At 35.6% G+C, this 24,644-nt stretch overlaps 1 protein-coding gene and 1 long non-coding RNA gene across 2 annotated transcripts; one reads left to right on the top strand and one right to left on the bottom strand.

The window, feature by feature from the left end:
• Window positions 1–1,346: 1,346 nt before the first annotated feature.
• On the top strand, window positions 1,347–4,345 carry LOC147568421 (glycerol-3-phosphate 2-O-acyltransferase 6-like). The gene is made up of 2 exons (XM_086654860.1): window positions 1,347–2,150; window positions 3,279–4,345. The coding sequence occupies exons 1-2, from the start codon at window positions 1,506–1,508 to the stop codon at window positions 4,137–4,139; spliced, it is 1,506 nt and encodes a 501-aa protein (XP_086510986.1). The 5' UTR covers window positions 1,347–1,505; the 3' UTR covers window positions 4,140–4,345.
• A 16,108-nt stretch (window positions 4,346–20,453) lies between these two features.
• Window positions 20,454–24,325, bottom strand: LOC147568420 (uncharacterized). Its single transcript, XR_015238236.1, has 3 exons — window positions 23,407–24,325; window positions 23,119–23,320; window positions 20,454–20,526 (listed from the first exon to the last, which is right to left on the bottom strand). It is a non-coding gene; the product is annotated as an uncharacterized LOC147568420 (long non-coding RNA).
• Between the last annotated feature and the right edge of the window lie 319 nt (window positions 24,326–24,644).

Raw genomic sequence — 24,644 nt, 5'->3', positions numbered from 1 at the left:
CTGAATGAAATAATAAGTAGAAACTACCTTAACAAAACAAGTGTCTGTCTTAATTATCAACTTTTTCTGTTAACAACTCATTCGTATTCGCAAGCTATATATGTTTGTAAGACCACAAAGTTATAAGTTTGTTTACTTTATGGCTTTGGGAAATCAGATTCTCCAGATTCCTGTGATAGTTTGAGTTTTCGACGTCCCCTAGTAGTCATGGTAGTACTGGGAGGCACGCAATAGAGTCACTTTCTAAGTGATTATATCAGTTCTTACGGCCAATGTCTCGGTGTGCTAGAAATTAATCTCCTAGTCGGTCAATCACTCATATATTAGTTTTATTAGTGGTTTGATAGGGAATTAGACAATCACCTCTCAATCAACTTATTATCAGTATAAGGAGTGATAGACAAGGTACTAATCACCTTCTAATTGATCGAATTATAGTAGTGTGGGCCTACGGGGAGTGATTAATCAAATTCTTCCTCTTTGCCGTTTTCTCGCCCTCTGTAAATTATTTTTTCCATTCGTTACATGACATGAATATATGTCACTGAATTGAGAAATAACAATGTCTCATGACGCTTTACCAATGCATGAACCCTGGCTGGATTCGCTACTCAAAAATGTCAAAAATCCCACTTTGGCCGTTCAAACTAAAAACTAGTTATCTTGAGAAGAACGCGGCATCGTGTGCACTCGGCAACACCCCCATTGCAAACAAGATACAACCCATTTCTAAATGGTTGCTTTCTTGTGAATTGGGCGGTATGTCGGTTCAATACAATATCCTTTTGTTGATGGGGATAGGAAAGCTCTTAATCTCTAAGTCCGACTTATGTCACATGTAAAATCACTATCTAGGAAGATGCTACATGTAGTAGGACTTGTGACTCAATTTTTTTACTTTGGTTGGATCTACATTCTTTATTTCAAATAATTAAGATTTTCAAAAAAAAAAAATCGAAAAATAGCTGATGGGAGTGTGTGGTAAGGAAAATACCGTATCATATTTTAAGTCACAAATTGAGTCACGTCTAATGTTCCGTTTGGCCAATAAAAACGAAGCGAAATAGATGTTAGGTTTGAAGAAAAGAATAAAATAAGAGTTGATTAGAAGCCACCTTAAATATATTTTCAAAATCTCTTGGAATTGAGTGAAGATTAATGTAAAAGACTAGAAAGAAAGAAAGAGAAGAAGCTAAAGAGATCAACAAGTTTCTCAAATATACCACACACATAATTTCATAATCATATATTGTACATTATAGTACTTTCTTCAAGTGTCAAATTTGGTGTGACAAAAGTAAAAAAAAAAACCTAACTACAAAGTCTGTAACTTTCATTTTCATTCTAAATAAATAGCCATTAAATACCACAAGCCAAGCAAATATCTTATATCATCTCTCTTACTCCTTTTTAAAACCCCTCTCTCTTCCTCCCTCTCTCCCTATCTCCATAACAAACCTTACTAACTAGCTATCTACCTCTTCACCTCTTCCCAATTGACAAAAATGGGTTTTCTTCATCCTCCTCCTCTTCATCAACAACATAGTTTCCCACCCATTTCTAAATGTTGCACGAAAAATCGTTCCGAACAATCGGTAGCTGCAGACCTAGATGGAACCCTTTTAATTTCAAGAAGTGCTTTCCCATATTTCATGCTTATTGCCATTGAGGCTGGTAGTATTTTAAGAGGACTACTTCTTCTAGCTTCTGTCCCATTAGTTTACTTCTCATATATCTTCATATCTGAATCTTTGGCTATTAAAATCTTCATATTCATTACTTTTTATGGTCTAAAAGTTAGAGATGTTGAAATTGTTGCTAGATCTGTTCTACCCAAATTCTATTCTGAAGATGTTCATCCTGAAAGTTGGAAAGTTTTTAATTCTTTTGGTAAAAGATATATTGTTACTGCAAACCCTAGAATTATGGTTGAACCCTTTGTTAAGAATTTCTTGGGTGTTGATAAAGTTCTTGGTACTGAACTTCAAGTATCATCAAAATCAGGAAAATTAAGTGGGTTTGTTCAAAAACCTGGAGTTCTTGTTGGTATTCATAAAAGGGAAGCTTTAGAAAGAGAAACTAGTGATAATTTGCCTGATTTGGGTATGGGTGATAGAGAAACCGATCATGATTTCATGTCAATTTGCAAGGTTTGATTCTCTTCATTTTCTTTCATTTATTGCTATTTTGGGTAGTTTGATTTTAGTTTTTTTTTTTTCTAGGTGGAATAATAATTTTTGTTGCTGAGAGTTAGTTGAAAATTTAACACTCATCCAATCCAATTCTGACACGTGTAATATGTGAAGTCCTTTTTAAACTAACTCCCGGAAAATTTAGTCCAAGCTTTTTTTTTGTGATTACCAACCAACCCATATTCTGTCTTTTTCATTTAATTGTATGAAAAATCGAATTGTTCTTTGCTTTTTGTAGATCTCAAAACAAGGTTTTTCTATGATAATTATCTTTTTAGGGTTTATGGATTTTTTTTCTTCACCTTCCTAAACTAAAAAACAAAAATAGAAAATGAGAAAAAGTTCAAAATTTTTAATCTAGTGCGATTGATATTTATGTAGTTGAGTCATTTTAGTTTACTGAAATCGTATTTATTAATATTTGTAACGTGGGTTAAGCTTTTCTTTTTTGTTTTTGTTATTGAGGAAGCAACTCCATAGATTCGATTGAACTGTGACTTGACTTATAAATTTTGATATATCTTTTCATTGTCATGAATTAAGGTTGACCATTAATTCATTCACAAACTTCTAAGTACTATTAGATTTTAGGAAATCTTATTTATTACCTATATATTATTGGAAATTTTTCCACCTATCTCTCTTCAAGTTTTCTTTCAACTTTTATAGTAACTCTATAGTGGGAGCTCCTTAAATGAAACTCCTACCATGGATGAAGTCTTATTATTGTAGGTGGCCACGCGGCGAGCTCCATTAATGGAGATTGACGATGTGGGGTTAGCGGTCCTCGTAGTAGAGTGGTAGGGACATATGGTAGTTAATACTATAACTAACATAGATGTAGTGGTTTTTAGGTGAACTATAGTTATAACTAATTTGTGTTCGAAAAGATTATTTTTATTATTTATACAAAGAAAACATTTCATGTGGTCTTAAGGGTGTGGGGCGACTTCCGATAGTACCATAAATGTGTGTTTTCTGCTTTTGTTTATTTATTTATTAAACAATCGATTTATTTTATAGGAGAGACTAGATATGAATGAAAAAGTTTTTTCAATTTGAATGATTATGTCATTTTCTTTGCAGGAAGGTTATATGGTACCTAGGACCAAATGTGAACCGGTTCCAAGGAACAAGCTTCTAAGCCCAGTTATATTTCATGAAGGAAGATTGGTACAGAGACCAACTCCACTAGGTGCACTCTTGACCTTTTTATGGATGCCAATTGGTTTCATCCTTTCCCTCCTTAGGGTTTATATCAACATTCCTTTGCCCGAACGAATCGTCCGATACAATTACAAAATTCTCGGTATAAAATTAATCGTCAAAGGAAATCCTCCGCCTCCTCCAAAGAAAGGGCAAAATGGAGTCCTCTTCGTTTGCAATCATAGAACCATTTTGGACCCAGTAGTCACAGCGGTGGCTCTAGGACGAAAAATCAGTTGTGTGACCTATAGTATTAGTAAATTTTCTGAATTAATTTCTCCGATAAAAGCTGTAGCTTTGACAAGAGAAAGAGAGAAAGATGCTGCGAATATCAAACGGTTGCTCGAAGAAGGTGATTTAGTGATTTGTCCGGAAGGAACAACGTGTAGGGAACCATTTCTTCTAAGGTTTAGTGCCCTCTTTGCTGAGCTCACGGATAGAATTGTTCCTGTTGCGATTAATACTAAACAAACCGTGTTTTATGGTACATCGGCTCGAGGGTTTAAGCTAATGGATCCTTACTTTGTGTTCATGAATCCAATGCCAACTTACGAGATCACATTCTTGAACCAATTGCCTATGGAGCTTACTTGCAAAGGTGGAAAATCTCCCATAGAAGTTGCAAACTACATTCAAAGGGTTCTGGCGGGAACACTTGGATTTGAATGTACAAACTTGACAAGAAAAGATAAGTACGAGATGCTTGCTGGAACCGACGGGCTTGTCCGGTCAAAGAAATAAGATATAAAGATCGATTTTAATATATAGTGACTCAAATATTTGTAATAATAACGATAATAATAATTATAGATATTTGATGATGGTGGTAATTTTCTTATTTATGATAGTAAATTACTCAACTTTATAGTTTTGCTTGAGTTGGGCTGCGAATATGGTGTATAGTTACAAAATCTATATATGAAGAATATTGCCTTATGATTTGATTATATATAGTTTCTTTATCCCGGTAGGAAATCGGCAATTTTGGGTTTCAGCGGGAGTGGCTTTTAGTGTTATACTTCAAAATACCAATTATTACTTATATGTGCACAACTTATCATTTGTGATCATAATTGAAATTTATCCATTCTTCATTAGTAGTTTCATATGCATATCTAACTATGGCTCCCAAAATTTCCGGTTTCATCCCTATACAAACATTTTGTTAACATTATTTTTTGTAAGGATTTTGGTAACTAAATGATTTCTTAACAAATAATTAAAATTGAATGAAATTTTTGGTCTATCTATAAAATTCAAATTTGAATTTCAAATCACAGTCAACTAATTTTTCCTTCTTTAAGAGAATGTGCCATTATTTTATTGCCTTGATATCCAACATCATTTGTTTCCTTCTCCGGTTGATTTGTCATTATTATTGGTTTTATTCTCCTTTAATATAAAATCAAATATGACATATTCTCTCTTATTCCTTTTAAATTCTTTCTCCATTTTAACTGTTAGATCATAGGTTTTAAAACTAATTCAGTCATTAGATTGCAGAGATTTTGTTGCCAAAATCTAGACCGTCCATGTAGAATGTCAACATTATGTCGACATTGTGTTACATATTAACTGGACGTTCAACACTATAAATAGGGGTCCTCCCCTTTGGTTTAGACACAGAAAAAAAACTACTTCTCTATTTCTTATCTCTTATTTCTTATAAACAGTCTTCTTCTCAGTTTGCATTTTCTTACACTGTCAAGATCTTACAGATCAGAAATATGGAATGCTACTATAATTCTGATTGACTGTTGAATCCTAGAGGCAATCGTCCAATCAACTGCCTAGCATTTCTGAGAGGATAGCAGGGGCGAATTTTGTCTTAAGATTGTTAAAAATATATAATAATAAAAATAAATTTCCTCTATTGATTTTAAATAACCTTCAGAAATATATTTTTGAAATCGAGGAACCGTCTGACTACAAATTTTTTGATTCCTGCATCTTCAGAAATATATTTTTGTTGTAGGGAATCCCACAACTCTTTAGCAGATTTTGTTTGACAATAGATATCATATAGAGTGTTGTCAAGACAATTTAAAATATAATTCCTGCATAAGTAGTCAGCTTTTTTCCATGCTTCCTCAGCCCCAGATTTTCCCGGTTCATTTTCCCCAATAACTGTGGTTGCTGGGGCTGAGGAAGCATGGAAAAAAGCTGGGGCTGAGGAATCCTTGATATCCAATTTCATTTGCCTTGATATCCATTACTAGTGGAAAATGAACCGGGAAAATCTGGGGCTGAGGAAGCATGGAAAAAAGCTGACTACTTATGCAGGAATTATATTTTAAAGGCCACGGCTTTGGGGAATAAAAACAAATCTCTAGGGAATAAACATATTTTCTTTTTAGACCAAAAATTGACATGATTGTTGTTAACCCCTTAAATCTCACAAACCCTATCTCTAACAAACTCTCTCTCTCTCTCTCTCTTCCCCTTTCTCTCTCTCTCTCTTCTCCCCTCTCCCTGTCGTCCTCTCTCTCTCTCCCATTCTCTCTCTGTCGTTCTCCCCCTCTCTCTCTCTCTGCCGTTCTCTCTCTCCCCCCCGCTCTCTCTATCGTTTTCTTTCTCTCTATCTCTCTCCCTAATCTAGGGTTTCTAAATTATCTATCTCTATCTCCCTGATGTAGGGTTTCTTATAGAAACAATAACTTAGGGTTTCTTATTGAGATTTAGGCACAAAAAGAAAATTCCTCTGATGTTTATTCTGTAAAAGAAAACATGGAGATGGTGATTAACTCTCAATGAAGGGTAGAGGTTAACAATTCAAAATCCTGGAATTTTTGGATGAAGTAAAGATGGTGATAGTCATATGAAAGTTTAGAGGAATTTTAGATTATAGAGGAGCAGGTGGATTGGTTGAATCTTTTAAAAGAGATTTGTGAAAAAAAAATTCTTTCTTCAATGGTGTGAATATATTATTTGCCTTGACAACACTCTATATGATATCTATTGTCAACCAAAATCTGCTAAAGATTTGTGGGATTCCCTACAACAAAAATATATTTCTGAAGATGCAGGAATCAAAAAATTTGTAGTCATAAAAGGAAGGATATAGATATGCAATATCTAATCCTTCAAATCAGAGTGGAGGAAGAACACCTCAAACAGGAGAAAAACGAAGCTGCTGCATCTTTGGTTTCTAAAGCTCATGTGGTTGAAGAAAAGAAAAGGTTTATTAACTCTAAACCTCATATCTCGCGGAACAAAGGTAACTCTAAACCTAAAGGGGGTATCACTAAGGCTAAAGTAGGATCTTGTTTTGTATGTGGCAAACCCGGACATAGAGCTAAAGATTGTAGATACCGGAAAACTAATAATGACAAAAACCCTAAGCCTAATACTGTTAATCTAGCTGAAACAGAGAATTTTTGTGCTGTGATCACTGAAGTTAACTTAGTGACCAATGTGAAGGACTGGTGGATGGATACAGGAGCCACCAAACATATTTGTTCATCTAGAGAGGTCTTCACCTCATATACTCCAATAAAAGATGGAGAAAAATTATACATGGGGAACTCTTCTTCCACTATTGTTGTAGGCAAGGGCAAGGTGATCCTGAATCTCACCTCTGGAAAAAACTTGACTCTGAATGATGTCCTTCACGTCCCCGATATTCGGAAGAATCTAATCTCTGTTTCAGTTCTTAACAAGAAAGGGTTTAAACTTGTAATAGAGTCTGACAAAGCTATTCTCACCAAGGGGGAGTTTATGTCGGGAAGGGTTATGCCACTGAGGGCTTATTTAAATTAAATGTTCTTGACTCTGAAATGAATAAAACATCTACTTCTGCTTACTCTGTTGAATTATCTAATATGAATGTATGACATGGTAGACTAGGACACATAAGTTCCTCTTCACTCCAACGACTAATGAATCTAGGATATTTACCTAAAGAAAAATTCAAAGATGGAAATAAATGTGAAATATGTGTAGAATCCAAGCTAAAAAGAAAAACATTTAAAAATGTAGACATAACAACTAATAAACCTCTAGAACTAATTCACACTGACATAGGAGACTTAAAATCTACTCCATCTAGAGGAGGAAAAAACTACTACATAACTTTTATAGATGACCATTATAGGTATTGTCATCTATACCTACTACATAATAAACATGAAGCATTAGATATATTTAAAACATATAAACTAGAAGTAGAAAATCAACTTAATAAGACAATAAAAATACTTAGATCAGATAGAGGAGGAAAATACGTAGGAGACCTGTTCTCGAAATTCTGCAAGAATAATGGAATAATACATCAAACAACCGCTCCATACTCACCTCAATCTAATGAAGTGGCAGAAAGAAAAAACAGAACACTAAAAGAAATGATGAATTCTATGTTAATAAGTTCAGGGTTACCCTACAACTTGTGGGGGGAAGCCATTCTCTCTGCTTGTTATGTGTTGAATAGGGTACCTTTTAAAAAACAACAAATTACTCCATATGAAATGTGGAAAGGACGAAAACCAAGTTTTAACACCTGAAAGTGTGGGGGTGCCTAGCCAAAGTACCAATTCCTTTTCCCAAAAAGACAAAGATAGGTCCCAAAACCGTAGATAATATTTTCATAGGCTATGCACAAAATAGCAATGCATATCGCTTCTTAGTTTACAACTCTTCAGTTTCAAGCATAAGTGAGAACACTATAATAGAATCTAGAAATGCTGAATTCTGTGAAAGCACATTTCCTAAGAAACTTGAAACCCTTAAAAGAAAAGAATCAGAATTGGATGTATTACCTTCTAGTAGTCATCCTACTCCCAACATAGAAGATGAACCCAGAAGAGGTAAGAGGATTAGGACAGAAAAAACCTTCGGCCCCGATTTCGTATCTTTCTTAACCGAAGATGAGCCACTAACCTACAGTCAAGCAATGACTTCTCCAGATTCACCCTTCTGGAGGGAGGCTGTAGTAAGTGAAATGGACTCTATCCTTCAAAACCAAACCTGGGAACTAGTTGACCTTCCTCCAGGTAGTAAAACAATAGGGAGTAAGTGGATATTTAAAAGAAAACGAAAACCAGATGGGACCATAGAAAAATACAAAGCTAGGTTGGTAGTTAAAGGCTACAGGCAAAAAGAAGGACTAGACTTCTTTGACACTTATGCTCCGGTAACTAGAATTACCTCAATAAGAACATTTATAGCAATAGCTGCCTTGTACAACCTAGAAGTACATCAGATGGATGTCAAAACTGCATTCCTAAACGGTGAACTTGACGAAGAGATCTATATGGATCAACCTGAGGGGTTTGTAGTAAAAGGACTAGAACACAAAGTATGCAAAGTTTTAAAATCTTTATACGGGTTAAAGCAAGCTCCTAAACAATGGCATGAAAAATTTGATCAAGTCGTAATATCTAATGGTTTTAAAATCAATGAGTCAGACAAATGTGTGTATACTAAATGCATTAATGGGTCGTATGTGATTGTGTGCTTATATGTTGATGATATGTTACCAAGGACATGTTGACTAGAAATTTTCAAATGAAAGATCTAGGTCCTGCTGATGTAATCTTAGGGATTAAAATCATAAGAAAACCATACGGTATCATCTTAAGTCAAAACCACTACATTGAAAGTGTACTTAAGAAGTTTGGCCAGTTTGACTCGTCTCCAGCTAAGACACCCTTTGACCATACAACCAACTTAAAGAAAATAAAGGTGAACCCATATCTCAGCTAGAGTATTCCCGAGTGGGAGCTTAATGTATATAATAAACTGCACTAGGCCAGATATAGCATATGCAGTAAGCAGGCTTAGCAGATATACCTGCAATCCTGACCGGACTCACTGGAATGCTCTAATCAGAGTATTGAGATACTTGAAGTATACTCTTTCCCACAGTCTTCATTATTTGCATTATCCTGCTGTGTTGGAAGGATATAGTGATGCAAACTGGATCTCTGATTCAGAAGATTCTAAATCTACTAGTGGATATGTTTTTACACTTGGTGGGGCAGCTATAGCTTGGAAATCCTCTAAGCAAACCTGTATAGCGCGATCTACGATGGAGTCAGAATTCATTGCACTAGACAAAGCGGCAGAAGAAGCTGAGTGGTTGAGAAGCTTCTTAGTGGATATACCTCTTTGGCCTAAACCAGTGCCTTCAGTTCTGATTCATTGTGATTCTCAAGCCGCCATAGCTAAGGCTAAAAACAAAATTTACAATGGGAAGTCTAGACATATTCGTCGTAGGCATAACACTGTTAAACAGTTGTTATCTAGTGGAGAAATATCTATAGATTTTGTAGGGTCAAGGATAACCTTGCAGATCCTTTGACGAAAGGACTATCGAGAGAAGTAACACATGAAATGTCGAGGGGGATGGGGCTACAGCCTATCATCACATGATACCATCTGTGACGGATACCCAACCTTGGAATTGGAAACCCTATGCACATGGTTCAATGGGACAACTAAGTTGTAGACGGTAGTATAATAACCACTCTATGGAGGTAACTCCCTCCCATCCCTACGACAAATTAAGAGTGGTACCTGGTCAATGTGGGGGATGAGATCTATAGCTTGGAAATGCCAAGTGGGGTGGAACAGGCCACTCTTGATAGACTCACCTATATGAGTGTGGAAGTGGGGCCGCTTCCTATGAGAACTGGGCTAATTCTCTAGAGCACTCATGAATACTAGGATATGGCTCAAGGCCGAAATGAGCATAACTGCTAGATCTTGACAGTAAAGAATATAGTTATGTGTGAAGTCTGTTTGTGTCTGTAACATGGAAGGTTAGTTCAAGACATTGTGTTCACTGACCAACCACTAGTCTCAACAGAATCTCACTAAGTAAAGGTTCTAGTCCAAAAGACACCTTCACTAAAGCATAACAATTCTTGTTTTTGATTTATCGTTATTTCATTCATGTGGGGGATTGTTAACATTATTTTTGTAAGGATTTTGGTAACTAAATGATTTCTTAACAAATAATTAAAATTGAATGAAATTTTTGGTCTATCTATAAAATTCAAATTTGAATTTCAAATCACAGTCAACTAAATTTTCCTTCTTTAAGAGAATATGCCATTATTTGATTGCCTTGATATCCAATATCATTTGTTTCCTTCTCTGGTTGATTTGTCATTATTATTGATTTTATTCTCCTTTAATATAAAATCAAATATGGCATATTCTCTCTTATTCCTTTTAAATTCTTTCTCCATTTTAACCGTTAGATCATAGGTTTTAAAACTAATTCAGTCATTAGATTGCAGAGATTTTGTTGTCAAAATCTAGACCGTCCATGTAGAATGTCAACATTATGTCGACATTGTGTTACATATTAACTGGACGTTCAACACTATAAATAGGGGTCCTCCCCTTTGGTTTAGACACAGAAAAAAAAACTACTTCTTTATTTCTTATCTCTTATTTCTTATAAACAGTCTTCTTCTCAGTTTGCATTTTCTTACACTGTCAAGATCTTACAGATCAGAAATACGGAATGCTACTATAATTCTGATTGACTGTTGAATCCTAGAGGCAATCGTCCAATCAACTGCCTAGCATTTTCTGAGAGGATAGCAGTGGCGAATTTTGTCTTAAGGACAACGTGTTAAACACGTGCCTCAGTCGAGTTCTTCACCTTTATCATCTCTGTGGTTGCAGTTCTTTCCTCAGGATATAAGACATCTATATCTTCATCAAAAATAGATAAGTTATTTTATTTTATTTTATTTTATTTTAAGGTTATTTAAAATCAATAGAGGAAATTTATTTTTATTATTATATATTTTTAACACATTTTACAAGCTACCAAACTATGGAGTTAAATGATGAAAAATATTGGGCCATTCCTAGGGTAAAAATATTGTTGTACAACATTGGACAGGGGATACAGATTGTGGGAGGCGGTTAGATTTCCTAATTGGTACAGGTAGATTTCCTAATTGGAATTGGTTTCTAAATTTATCACTTCCTAAGTCGGTTAAAAGTTCCTATTATGGGGTTTGTTAAGACAGTGGATATCATATATAAATAGGGGGTTTGAGTATTGGTAAATACACAACAACAACACAATCATCAACAATTCAACACAAAGAGAGAGAGCAAGTGAGAGCGCAATTTTATTCATTGTTTTGAGCGGTGTTTAATTTCTCGGTCGTCGAAGATCTAGTATAGAAGGTTAATTTCTATACGGTACCATCTTGGGACGAACTTCGGGTCGTGTGAGTCGTCTTCATCTATCCTTCAATAAAGTTTTCTTGTTCGCCCGAGGGCGTAGGCTTTAAGCCGAACCTCATTAATTCTGTTTGCATATTTAGTTTTTTGGCTTAGCTTTTCGATTAATTTTCATAGTCGGATCAATTTCAATGATAGGTTTGATAGCTTCCGCGAACGTTTAGTACTAACAATTGGTATCAGAGCCTTGTTGAGATTGAACGAAGAGAAGATGGGATCGAGAAGTGGTACGGTCAAAGCAGGGAAATATGAGATAGAGAAGTTCATTGGGGAAAACGATTTTTCTTATTGGCGGATGCAGATGAAAAATCTGCTAATCTCGCAGAAATTACACAAGACGCTGATGGGAAAGAAACCAGGAGATATGTCAGATGAGGATTGGGAGAAGTTAGATCTCGAAGCACGGGCAACCATTATGTTGTGTCTTGAGAGGGGCATGGCGCTCCTAGTAGAGGGAGAAACAACGGCGGCGAGTGTGTGGTTAAAACTAGAAAGCAATTTCATGACGAAAACTTTAACGAATCGGATTTACTTAAAATCCAAATTATTCACATGTAGAATGGAAGAGGGTTCTTCTATTCAGGAATATGTGATCAGGTTTGACAGAATTATCTTAGATTTGAAGGATATTGATGTTAAGGTTGAGGATGAGGACCAAACCCTCATATTGTTACTTTCATTGCCTAAATCCTATGAGAACCTTGTTCAAACTTTGATGTTTGTTGGTGATAGTCTAAGCATGGAAGAGACGAGAAATTCGTTATTAGCGGATGACCTTCGTAAGGTTGCTACTAGCAGTATGGCGTCGGGTGGAGTAGAGAAGGATCAAGCACAAGAGGCTTGTTTGCAACGAGGGAGAGGAGTAACGAAAGAAGAAAGGGAAAGGGCAGGAAATCTAGATCTAAATCTAGAGACTCTTTCAAGAAAACGTGCTTTAGTTGTGGTGAGCTTGGCCACTTTAAAGCGGCTTGTCCAAAGAGAAACTTGAAGCAAAAGAACGAAGGCTACAAGGAGAAACAAGAGATGCAAGAAGCGGGATATGTGTCAGAAGACCCCGACGAATGTTTCTCGGTGACAGAGGTGTCTGAGAAGATCTCCGATACGTCGATGCTTGATTCAGGGGCATCACACCACATGTGTCCAAATAGGAAGTGGTTTACTACCTATAGAAGTATAGATGGTGGTACAGTAATAATGAGTAATGATAATACATGCAAAACTGTGGAACTCGGAACAATACGTATCAAGATGCACGATGGAGTGGTGAGAACATTGACGGACGTAAGACACATACCCAATTTGCTAAAGAATCTAATTTCCCTCGGTGTGTTAGAGCGGAACGACTGTAAGATAATTACAGTGAATGACTCCATTAAAGTCGTTAAGGGTTCTTTGGTGGTGATGAGAGGTACTCGTTACGGTAATTTATACAAACTTTTGGGGACAACAATTATGGGAGATGTAGCAGTAAGAATCAGTGGAAGGGATCCAACGACTTGTACGAGGCTTTGGCATATGCGCCTTCGGCATATGTCGGAAAAGGGTCTATTTTTTATGTGCGGTAAAGGCTTGTTGAAGGACATGAAGAAGCCTTGCATGGAGTTTTGTGAGCATTGTGTGTTCGGGAAGGCACACAGGGTGACGTTCTCTTCAAGCAAGCACAGGAGCAGAGAGGTATTAGACTACGTACATACCGATGTCTGGAGACCGGCAAAGTTAGCTTCCAAGGGTGGTTCCAGGTATTTTGTTACATTTGTTGATGATCATTCGAGATTTGTCTGGCTTTATTTTTCCGAAGCATAAGAATGAGCTATTCAACACATTCCTGGTGTGGAAAGTAATGGTTGAGAAAAAAACTGGTCGAAAGCTGAAGACGTCACTACAAAATAGACGAGTTTTAGCTACGCTTCTTTTGTTACGGACTAAACATACTGTAGCTATTGATCAACATTTGCTATGGATATTTATTAGTCGTAGCAAAAGCCAATCAATAGCTACAAATTTCGTGCGCACTTGCTACACATGGGTCCGTGTCAGATGTGCCACACGCACAAATTTCTTTAAAGTTAGAAAATGTCTTTCTACTACGACGTACTAGGCATAGCAAATGCTAGGCTTTTGCTACGAACAATCCATAGTTATTGGCTCAAAATAATAAAAACTTTGGCGCACAAAATTGGGCAAAATTTTTGAAGCGCGCGAGTCGAAATTTGGGGTTCACCGAGTAAAAGGGATTTGAAAATTTAGATTGTTGAAATTATCCCCAAATCAGTTGAGAAAGAAGAAACACAGGAGAAGAAACCCTAGCTGAGTTCTCATTCTTCCTTCGTCAAAGGCAGAGAGAGGGAGAGGAGAGAAGGAGAGTAGGAGATGAGAGAAGGAGAGGGAGGGATCACTAGCCGAGTTCATCATTTTTCATCATCAGGTACTTTACAAAAGTTTTAACTGAGGTCATCTCCATATTTTTCCTTCGTGAAGGCAGAAAGAGTGAGAGAGAGAGATCACTAACCGAGTTCATCATTCTTCATCATCATCAGGTAGATCACTAGTTGTTATCATTCTTCAGATTGTTAGAGTTTGAAGGTAGATTAAAACTTTATGAAAGAAATCTGTTTGAACTAGGGCTTTATGTTAGCGATTTTATTAGGATTTGTTAAAGATTGTGTTATAGTTGTTCAAGGAAAATCAGAAGTACTAATATATTAAGCTATTTTTGATGAATCCAAGAATTTTAAGTTCAATTCGATGTGAAATTTTGATTGAAAACCGGAAAATCTAGCTGAAGAATATAAAAAAGCAATGTTCTTGTAATTTAGGTTATTAGGTCAGTAACTTTGCTCATATACATAAAAAATCTTTAATGTATAATATTGAGAATTACATGAATCATGTATTATGTTCCATCTAACATAAGTTTAAGTTAAAGTCTTCACTAGAATTGTGCATTGATGGAGTTACTCAAGCTTTTATTTGTTTGTGAACATGCTTTTTAACCATTTCTTCCAAAGAAATTTCAATAAACTCCGTTAAGATTGCTTGGTACTCGTTTCCTGAGATTATTCCTTATACAATTCTTTACTATTTCATACACATTATTGATATAATTGCTTGTACTGAAATATCATTATCTTGTACGACTTTTTTCCGGCATGGAATTTCAGGCAAACATCCTTAACATTACATCATTACTTTGTACTGCGAGTTTTTCGAAATGATCAGATAGAGAGCGAACACTACGAGTACGAAATCGTTGAAGAGAATTTTTTTTACGAATGAAGTGGACGAGTTCTTGATACAACTAAAGGAGGATTAAAATGGATATTCTTTATGAGCACATCTAAGAAACTTTTTGTTGGTCAGGTAAGTATTGAGTTAATTTCGTTCTTGAATTTTTATGTTCAAATATTTGCTAAGACAAAAATCATTAGAAAACAAAAGGACGGTTTCACCATTCAAGTTATCTTGCCGGTGGAGCTGATTTATCAGCAAGCATGGTATTTGTAGAAGACGGTGTTCTTAAGGTATATCAAAATATATCAACAAAACAATTTCTCGATTACTTATCTAAACTTTTATGTTTTTCTTTGGGTATTGGAAAATTTTCTCGAATGATTGTAATTTTATCTGGGTGTTGAACATGTTTTTCATAACTGCAGGCAATCGCAGCATACAATGAGCATACTGCCCGAACCTTGGTAGTTTCGTAGATTTTCTCAAGGAACATGAACTAGACCTAAGTGAAGTTAAGGTATGTATATTATTAGAGTTTCAGAGTTTATATCACAATCTTTTATCACTTCTCGAATTCATTTTATTTCACAAAATGGTTTTGTTTGTTTGATTATTGGGTTATTATATCTCAAATAATCAAAAAATGGGTACCCATTTCAATCTAGTGACAACGATATCGACAGGTACTAGACTTAATACGCGCAAATTGCTACTTCAACTCCTCGAGCTTGCCACGAGGGATTAAAGTGACTTTCTGTAATGGGTCGTGCTAGGAGTTAATGTCTTGGGTATAGCATATCAAAATAACATATTTGGAGCATATTTTCTCTTGAAGTTTACTAGTTGCTTCTATTTCTTGTCAATTACTTGACTAGTTATTGATCTATATTGACATTGGCTCTTATATAACAGAATCCTATGATGTTGCAGGAATCAGTGCACTTCTCTCTAAGAACTATACTTGAAGGCTGAAGCGTCGAAGACTTTACGCTCAAATGGTGTGCCTAATCTCATGGTAAGCCACCAAAATTTTACTCTTTCTTAGTTTCGTGCTACAATTCGGTTAATAGAATCATCTATTTTTTTTCAGTGTTATCTTCTCTTTTCCTTTTCTACCAGCAAGGACAACTTCATCATGAGGTTTGCAAGATATATTTGGTTATCTAATGTTTATAGTAATATGTATTGTGCTATGACATATTTTTTTATTTTATTGTTGCAGGAGAAGTTGTACAAGCTAGTGAGATAACTTTTTGCTACTCTATAGATATTACCAATGTAAATGTCTTGATGGTTTATTCGAAATGTAGATTTTTTTTGTCAATATTATGTTTAAACTTTTAACTTTATATGCAAGAGATGTAAACGATTTTATTGATATATTAAAGGTTTCTTTTGTTAATATTGTGTTCAATAGTTAGTGATTATAAGAGGTCTTTTGGTATAAGGGGATGACTAAAACATTAGAAGAATACTTGCTACAAACTTTTAGCTACAACCTACTTCGTAATAAATAGCTTCAAACACTCATATTAATATAAAAATTAAATCACCTTTTGTTATGGGCAAAAAGCGTAACTAAAGGGCCAAATTTTAGCTATGGACTACCGTTGGTAGCAAAAAAGTCGTAGCAAAAGGTATTTGCTACGGGGACATTAGTCACGGTATCTGCTCCATAGCTAACGATCATTTGCTACGACTTGTTGCTTATTTGCTACGAAATCAAGCCGTAACAACAGACCGTCTGTTTTGTAGTGCGTTAAGATCGGATAATGGGACCGAGTACACAGATGGGGCATTCAAGGAGTTTTGTAATCGGGAAGGCATTGTGAGGCATTGGACAGTAGTAAACACACCTCAGCAGAATGGAGTCGCAGAGAGATTGAACCGTACACTACTTGAGAAGGCTAGTTGTATGCGCTCCAATTCGGGATTAGGCGTAGAATGGTGGGCAGAATCTGTTGCTACAGCTTGTTATATTTTGAACAGGTCTCCACATTCTTCTTTAGATGGCGGCATACTTGTGGTCAGGTGAACATGCAGATTACGGGAGACTTAGGGTTTTTGGTTGTACGTCCTATTACCATGTTAAAGGTAACAAACTTGATAATAGAGCAAAGAAGACAATTTTCTTAGGATATGCTACAGGAGTCAAGGGTTATCGGCTATGGTGTACGGAAGACAAGAAGTTTGTAATTAGCAGAGATGTGGTGTTTGATGAGTCATCTATTGTAGCTATGACGAAAGCTACGGTGCCTAGTTGTGGTGATGTTAGGTCTACTAAAGCTCAAGTAGTGGAAGTAGTTCTAGGAATCATGATCAGGTGGAGCATCAGGATAGTACTCAGGATGAGGAAATTGATGAACACGATCACGAGGAGGTTCAAGGAGCAGGTACACAAGTTTTACAACAACAACAACAGGATGTTTCATTGCACACTAGGCTGAAATGGTTATATAAGCCGATACAGAGGTTAGGGTCAGACAAACCTCTTAGGCATTACGGGCAGGCAAATATGGTTGAATATGTACTCTCGGTGGAAGACGACGAGCCGGTCACTTTCAAACAAGCTATTACCGTGGAAGAAAGAGAGAGTTGGTTGGTTGATATGCAAGAAGAGATAGAGTCTCTTCACAAGAACAAGACATGGGAGGTTCTCCCATTGCCCGAAGGTAAGTCTGTTATTGGTTGTAAATGGGTGTACAAAAAGAAAAGAACTTTTCCGAGATCAAGGGTACAAGGTATAAGGCAAGACTAGTGGCCAAGGGTTATGCACAAAAAAAACGGGTCGACTACAATGAGATTTTCTCCCCGGTCGTGAAACATACTTCTATTCGGGTGCTATTGAGTATTCTTGCTCACAGTGATCTTGAGCTGGAACAACTTGATGTTAAAATCGCCTTCTTGCACGGAGATTTGGAAGAAGAAATTTATATGGCTCAACCTGAGGGACACAAGATTGAGGGTAAAGAAAATCAAGTATGTCGTTTGAGAAAGTCTCTTTACGGATTGAAACAATCCCCTCGCCAATGGTACAGACGATTTGATTTTTTCATGCTAAAGCATGGTTTTCACACAAGTGACTATGATTGTTGTGTATACATCAAGAAGCTTTGCGAAGATGACTTTATTTATCTCCTTTTGTATGTGGATGACATGCTTATTGCTTCTCGAAGCATAGTGGAAATAGATAAGTTGAAATCTCAACTCAGTCAAGAGTTTGAGATGAAAGACATGGGTGCGGCAAAGAAGATACTGGGAATGGTGATTAAGAGAGAGAGGTCAAGTAAGAAACTGTACTTGAGTCAGAAAGGTTACATCGAACGAGTAGTTTCTCGGTTCGGGATGCAGAATGCGAAGGCGGTGTCAACACCTTTGGCACCACACTTCAGACTCTCGGGACGACAATCTCCCACTACTACGGTGGAGAAGGATCATATGGATCGTGTACCGTATGCTAGTTCAGTTGGCAATTTGATGTACTATGGTGTGTACTCGTCCGGAAATTTCACTAGCGGTCAGTGTGGTTAGTAGGTTTATGGCAAACCTGGGGAAGATACATTGGGAAGCTGCTAAGTGGGTCTTGAGGTACATGAAGGGTACAACTGATACGGGTTTGTGCTTTGGTGGAGACACATGTCAGGTAAGCGGTTATGTTGACTCGGATTATGCTGACGATCTAGATAGAAGACGATCTACTACTGGTAATGTATTTAGGGTACATGGTGCTCCAGTTAGTTGGCAATCGATGTTACAATCTACAGTTGCGCTATCTACTACGGAGGCCGAGTATATGGCTATGACCGAGGGTGTGAAGGAAGCATTGTGGTTGTGGGGTCTTCTTGATGATCTAGGGGTTAAGCAGGAGCGCGTAGATGTATGTTGTGATAGTCAAAGTACGATCTACTTGGCGAATAATCAAGTTCATCATGCTCGTACTAAGCATATCGATGTCAGGTATCACTTTGTACGAGATGTCATAGAGGAAGGTGATTTTTCTCTCATGAAGGTTCACACAGATCAGAATCTCGCAGACATGTTAACTAAAGTGGTGACATGTAGCAAGTTTCGGCATTGCCTGGAATTGCTGTAAATCGGCTCGTGTTAAGTTGCCCGAAAGGGCGTAATGGCGACAAGGTAAACTTTATGTGAAGGCTTGGTAGAACTACGGTAGGTTTGATCCTGTAAAAGGGTACGTAGGCAGCCATGGTCAACATATGGTGCAGTCGGATGAAGTTACAAGAAGCAGATATATCTTACAAGGAGTATCCTAGTGTTTGTCGAAAATTTGAAGTGTATCAATTTGTGTACGAGGTGGAGAATTGTGAGAGGCGGTTAGATTTCCTAATTGGAATTGGTAGATTTTCTAATTGGAATTGATTTCTAAATTTATCAATTCCTAAGTCGGTTAAAAGTTCCTATTATGGGGTTTGTTAAGACGGTGGATATCTTATATAAATAGGGGATTTGAGTATTGGTAAATACACAACAACAACACAATCATCAACAATTCAACACAAAGAGAGAGAGCAAGTGACAGAGAAATTTTATTCATTGTTTTGAGCGGTGTTTAATTTCTCGGTCGTCGAAGATCTAGTATAGAAGGTTAATTTCTATACGGTACCATCTTGGGACGAACTTGCGGGTTGTGTGAGTCGTCTTCATCTATCCTTCAATAAAGTTTTCTTGTCCGCCCGAGGACGTAGGTTTTAAGCCGAACCTCGTTAATTCTGTTTGCATATTTAGTTTTTCGGCTTAGCTTTTCGATTAATTTTCATAGTCGGATCAATTTCAAGGATAGGTTTGATAGCTTCCGCGAACATTTAGTACTAACAGAGATGGATCAAATTGAATCATATCACAGTCTACAAGAGAATGGGTCAACAGATGAAGAAGTTGAAGAATACCATGGTTTTAGTTCACTGTGGAGAAAGAATCGAAGGAGTTCTGGGTGAAACAAAATGTTTTGGTTTTATTAACTCAACTCAAACTTTTAAGTTTGGGAGTAAAAGGGTTTAATTGTTGACGGGCAATATGGAAAGAGAGAAAATGGTTTTAGAAATGGGAACCACTAGAAAGTGTACTTTTAGACCTGATTCACATTTCAAATTTTGTTTTGGAGTCACAGTCTGTATTGATTTATAGATGTAAGAGATACTGACAAATTTTTATTGAACATAACATCTTTTGCAACCCTTGAAGTAAGAGATACTCAAGTGATAAAAATTGAATATGAATCAATTTTAATCTATGTAACGAAATAAGAAGAGGTAAACCAGTGGTGGACATTTTGAACATCCATACCTATCTTACTAAAATTTTATTATCTCCTTGTAATTGAAACCAACTACTAATTTAGAAATCCAATTACTTCATTTGAACCTCATTAAAAGTGACTATATTACCGAACTATTAAAATTTAGAACTATTATTTTTGTATAGACTCAAAAGTTATTACAACATTCAATGACATTGATACATTATGCATTGTACAGGCGTAATATTTACTATCTCAAGAAATCTCGGTGTCTATGAGTCATATAAAGATCCTTTAAGGCTTTAGTATGGAGCATGAGAGTTCATTTATTCATACTTCTATCTTATTTAAGTTGAAATTCAAAGAGATTATTTTATTCCTTGATGATTTTCAAAAGAAATACAAAACTCTATTTATAGAGTTAGAATACTACTAGCCTCCAATTTTACTAGTTACTAATATCTAATAGTTTCTAAATAATAACTTCTAATATGTAATAGCTTCTAATATCTTTACTCGTTTCTATTATTTACTATTTTCTAATGTCTCAATATAGATGGGAATATTAGATGGGATATCCAAACTATAGAAATATATTTCAACACTCCCCCTCAAGTTGATGCATAGATATCCCACATGCCCAACTTGTCTACCAGTTCAAAAAATATTCGGCTTGAAATTGCTTTTGTAAAAACATCAACCGTTGTGTTAACTATTTGCAAAACCTTCGTACTTGCTGCAGAATAATCGCCATGACCCGACTTAAACTCCAAAACATAAATTTCTCCACTGAGTTGGTCACTCTCCTGCTCCAATGACTTTAGCCTTCGTGCTTCGTTCTTTAGCTGCTCGTTGCGCTCACTGAGCAGGTTTATCTCGTTATATTGGTGAACTATGGCCTCCTTTAGTTCTTTGAAGGATAATTCAATTCTATTAAGTGGTGTCTCCAATTCAAGAATAAGAGTTCCTTGTTCTGTTTTACTATTTGTTTCCACATTCTTCTGCATTTTCAATTCAATAGCTTCCTTTTTTATTTTTTCTTTTTCTTCAGTAAGACAACTGATCATTAATTCACGTTGTTTAACTTCTATACTAACTCTTCTGCCTTTTGGTTGGCCAATGAGGTCACAAATTCTGCATGTTGTTTACCAAGTTCAGTTGCTTCTAAAGTTACCTCCATTTGCTTTAAACGTGCATTTACTTTACCAACTACCGTCATATACTCAATCACCTCTTTCTGCAAGCCTGCGAACTTAATACGTATGTCACTTGGACATGAAACACCAGGAATATCATCGGTTAATGACTTTCATGCCATTAGTTCATCCTCCAACTTTCTCACATTAAATTGAGTCTCTTGTTGTTTAAGTAACTCGAATTCTGCACGCTCTCATCGGTCATTTTCTTCCAATAATTTTTCTTTTAATAACTCATTATTTTGATGAGATGATTTCAACTTCCTTGCTTATTGGACTTTAAACTCATAGTTCCTTACCTTTTCTTGCAACTGCTTTACCAACATACTTGTATCCGCAGAATTACCTTCTTGAGATAGAGAGCTAAGACTTGATAGTTTCTTCTCCACTTCGCACTTTTGGTGCAGACACTCGTTTAGTTGATTTTTGAGATTCTCTAACTGCTCCACGTAGCAGAGTTTATCCCTAATGTTCATCCTCTCGCCTCTACGTTACCTGTAGTGACTATCATTGTTAAAGCTTGCTCAACAGTTGGATTTTCTTCCTCTGTCTCAACAAGTGCACCTACAAGGGTTTTTTTAGAGTTTTTCTTTCGATTATGATCCCACCATTCTGGATAACCTACTAATTCATAACAATGACTTTTGGTATGACCAGTTTTATTGCAGTGGGTACACTTATAAGAAGATTTATCAGATTGACAAATAGCTTTAAGATTATTTTTTGTCTTATTTCGGATCATCATTGCGGAAGCATCAGTTGTTTCAGATTCTTCGTTCATCGTTGTGTGTCGAACAAGCTCACGACGAACCAAAGCATATCATTCTTCTAAATCCGGAGTGGGATCCTTTCTTAAAATTTCACCACGAATTTGTCAAATTCACCATCTAACACAACCAGAAAAATATGCACACGTTGTCGTTGAACTGATTTGTGATAAGATACAATATCGTTTTCGTTTTCCACGATCACTTTATCACGGTGATCTAATTCACTAAAGATCTCAACCAGTTCACCGTAGTAAATCGAAAGTGTCTTCCCATTCTATTTGGGAGAAAACGCCCTCTGATTTAAAGAGAAGACTTGCAATTCATCGGATTCATCATAAAAGGCTTTAGATAAAGCTTTCCAAATATCACGAGCTGTTGGTAAACGAATCTATCTCTTCATAATTTCTGGAGTCATAGACATCAACAACCATCTCTTGACTTTTTGATTTTCTGCATAGCACTTCTCAAATTTAACGTCATCTTCAGCAGGTGGTAATGAATTACCTCGAATAAACGAAAGTTTTTCTTTTTCAGCGATATGCACCTCCATGATTTGAGACCATATATCATAATTTTTTTCATTCAATATAATCACTGAATTAAAGGATCCTTCTGTCTGAAAAATTGTACCAATTGTCTGATCCATATTTTCTACTATATTAATTATAAGGAAAAGTTTATATCCGAAAATTTAAGAAACTGAATTTGTGAGAAGATGTGTTTTACCAACCCAAAGTCTTGTAAATTGTGAGACAATATAGATCACACAATAACAATTGAAGCTATTGTTGTCTTTTTGCCTTCTTTTTAATATCAAAATAAATTCTTGCTCTTCAAAATAAAAAACTGATGAAGGTTTTTTTTCTCTTCTTTGGAGCTAAGATAGAAAAAGAAGATGAAGATGAAGGTTCTTTCTCGTTCAATCGACAAAAATTTCAGAAAACAAATTTAAGATCGTTGGCTCTGGTACCAAGTTGAAATTGATCAAAGAAATTGTTTTATTCCTTGATGATTTTCAAAAGAAATACAAGACTCTATTTATAGAGTTAGAATACTACTAGTGTCCAATTTTACTAGTTGTTAATATTTAATAGTTCCTAAATAATAACTTTTAATATCTAATAGCTTCTAATATCTTTACTAGTTTCTAATATTTGCTATTTTCTAATATCTCAATATAGATGGGAATATTAGATGGGATATCCCAAACTATAGAATGTATTTCAACAATTTATACCCTAATTTAATAAAACAATATTTCTACTTCCATGACATTGATAGATTATGAATTGTACACGCGCAATAATTACTATCTCAAAGGCATCTAAGAGTAAGTATCCAACCACTACACTAACTTTATATTTATATATCAGAAATTGCTAAAAAAAATTTGTTATCTCTTTGATAATAAATTAAGAATATTACAATACATTTTGCAAAAAATTAGGGTTAATGCCATTGGGATTAATTTCTTCTCTGAAGTTTGAGTATGAGGGTCTCTTGGGTTTCATTTCGCTTTCTATCGTCAATGGTGATCATCCAAATTTGTTCCTGTAGTCTTTAGAAATGATAATTGGATTTTGTTCGTGAAATCGGTCAAATTTTATCCACTGGATAGAACAAGAAGTATCTAGCTCTATATGTGTAATTTGATTGTATTAAAAACCAAATTACCTTATCAACACAAAAGAGAATAAATATTTTTGAGTTAATACTAGTACCTAGCTTCAGTGGAATTTGTTGGTTCATCCTGGACTTTGATTTGTGGATTGTATTTGAACCCGTTTGAGATTATGATTCAAATGATGAATTAAAGTACCAAGAAAAAGTTCCGAGATATTAAAGGGAATCTCTTATATTAAGCAAAAGTGAGACTTTATTCTTTCCACTTTGTTATAGTTCTTTACACAGAGATAAAATGGGTCTGTGCTTTTTGAAAAAGAAACTTAACTTTTTTTTTTAGTGTTCTCCAATATCTAAAAGTTTCAATGAGAAGTATTTGTAGAAGCATTAATAAAAGATTGTGTACAAAAAAAGCCTTGGATTAAAGTGAAAATGATCAAAAAACTAAATAAATAAATATAGTAATAATAATAATAATATTAGAAAACTTCAAAGAACTAGTGTTATTTAAAAAACTTTGACTATTGAGTTTATATAAAAAGAAACTTGTTAAAGAAAACTAAACTTACGAGGAAATGCTAACTAAAGAAGACAGAAACTTATAGGTATGACATTGAAGATTAGAGAATGAGAGGTCGAGTCATTTTTTTGGAACAATTTTCATTCTATATATACAGGGAAAGAATGCATAGGCGACAACAAACCAAGAAGAAGCAAACTTACATGAAGCCATTAGAAGTAAAAGGTATAGTCCCATGGAAAATGATAAAACAATGAATAATTGGTTATTTAGTTGTGAAATACTAATTGTGTGAAGAGTGGAGGCTTAACACAGTAATTGATATGATAAGCTAAATTCAAAATTAGATAAGATGTGGTGTAGGTCTAAAAATGGCACCCCAAATAAGTGAAAACTTAATTCACTAGAATTGAAATTGAAGATATGTCTAAAAGTTAGATA

This window comes from Eschscholzia californica, unplaced genomic scaffold (assembly GCF_041429995.1).
Source record: "Eschscholzia californica isolate CP2 unplaced genomic scaffold, dmEscCali1.0.p SCAF_1, whole genome shotgun sequence".
NCBI classification, from domain to species: domain Eukaryota; kingdom Viridiplantae; phylum Streptophyta; class Magnoliopsida; order Ranunculales; family Papaveraceae; genus Eschscholzia; species Eschscholzia californica.
The sequence above is the reverse complement of the archived record's forward strand: the minus strand, read 5'-3'. Positions and strand labels throughout refer to the sequence as shown.

Bases quoted from the DNA above. Each gene is read 5' to 3' on its own strand.
- LOC147568421 (XM_086654860.1), top strand. From the start codon at position 1,506: ATGGGTTTTCTTCATCCTCCTCCTCTTCATCAACAACATAGTTTCCCA. The intron at 2,151-3,278 runs GTTTGATTCTCT...TTTTCTTTGCAG, and splicing joins ATTTCATGTCAATTTGCAAG to GAAGGTTATATGGTACCTAG.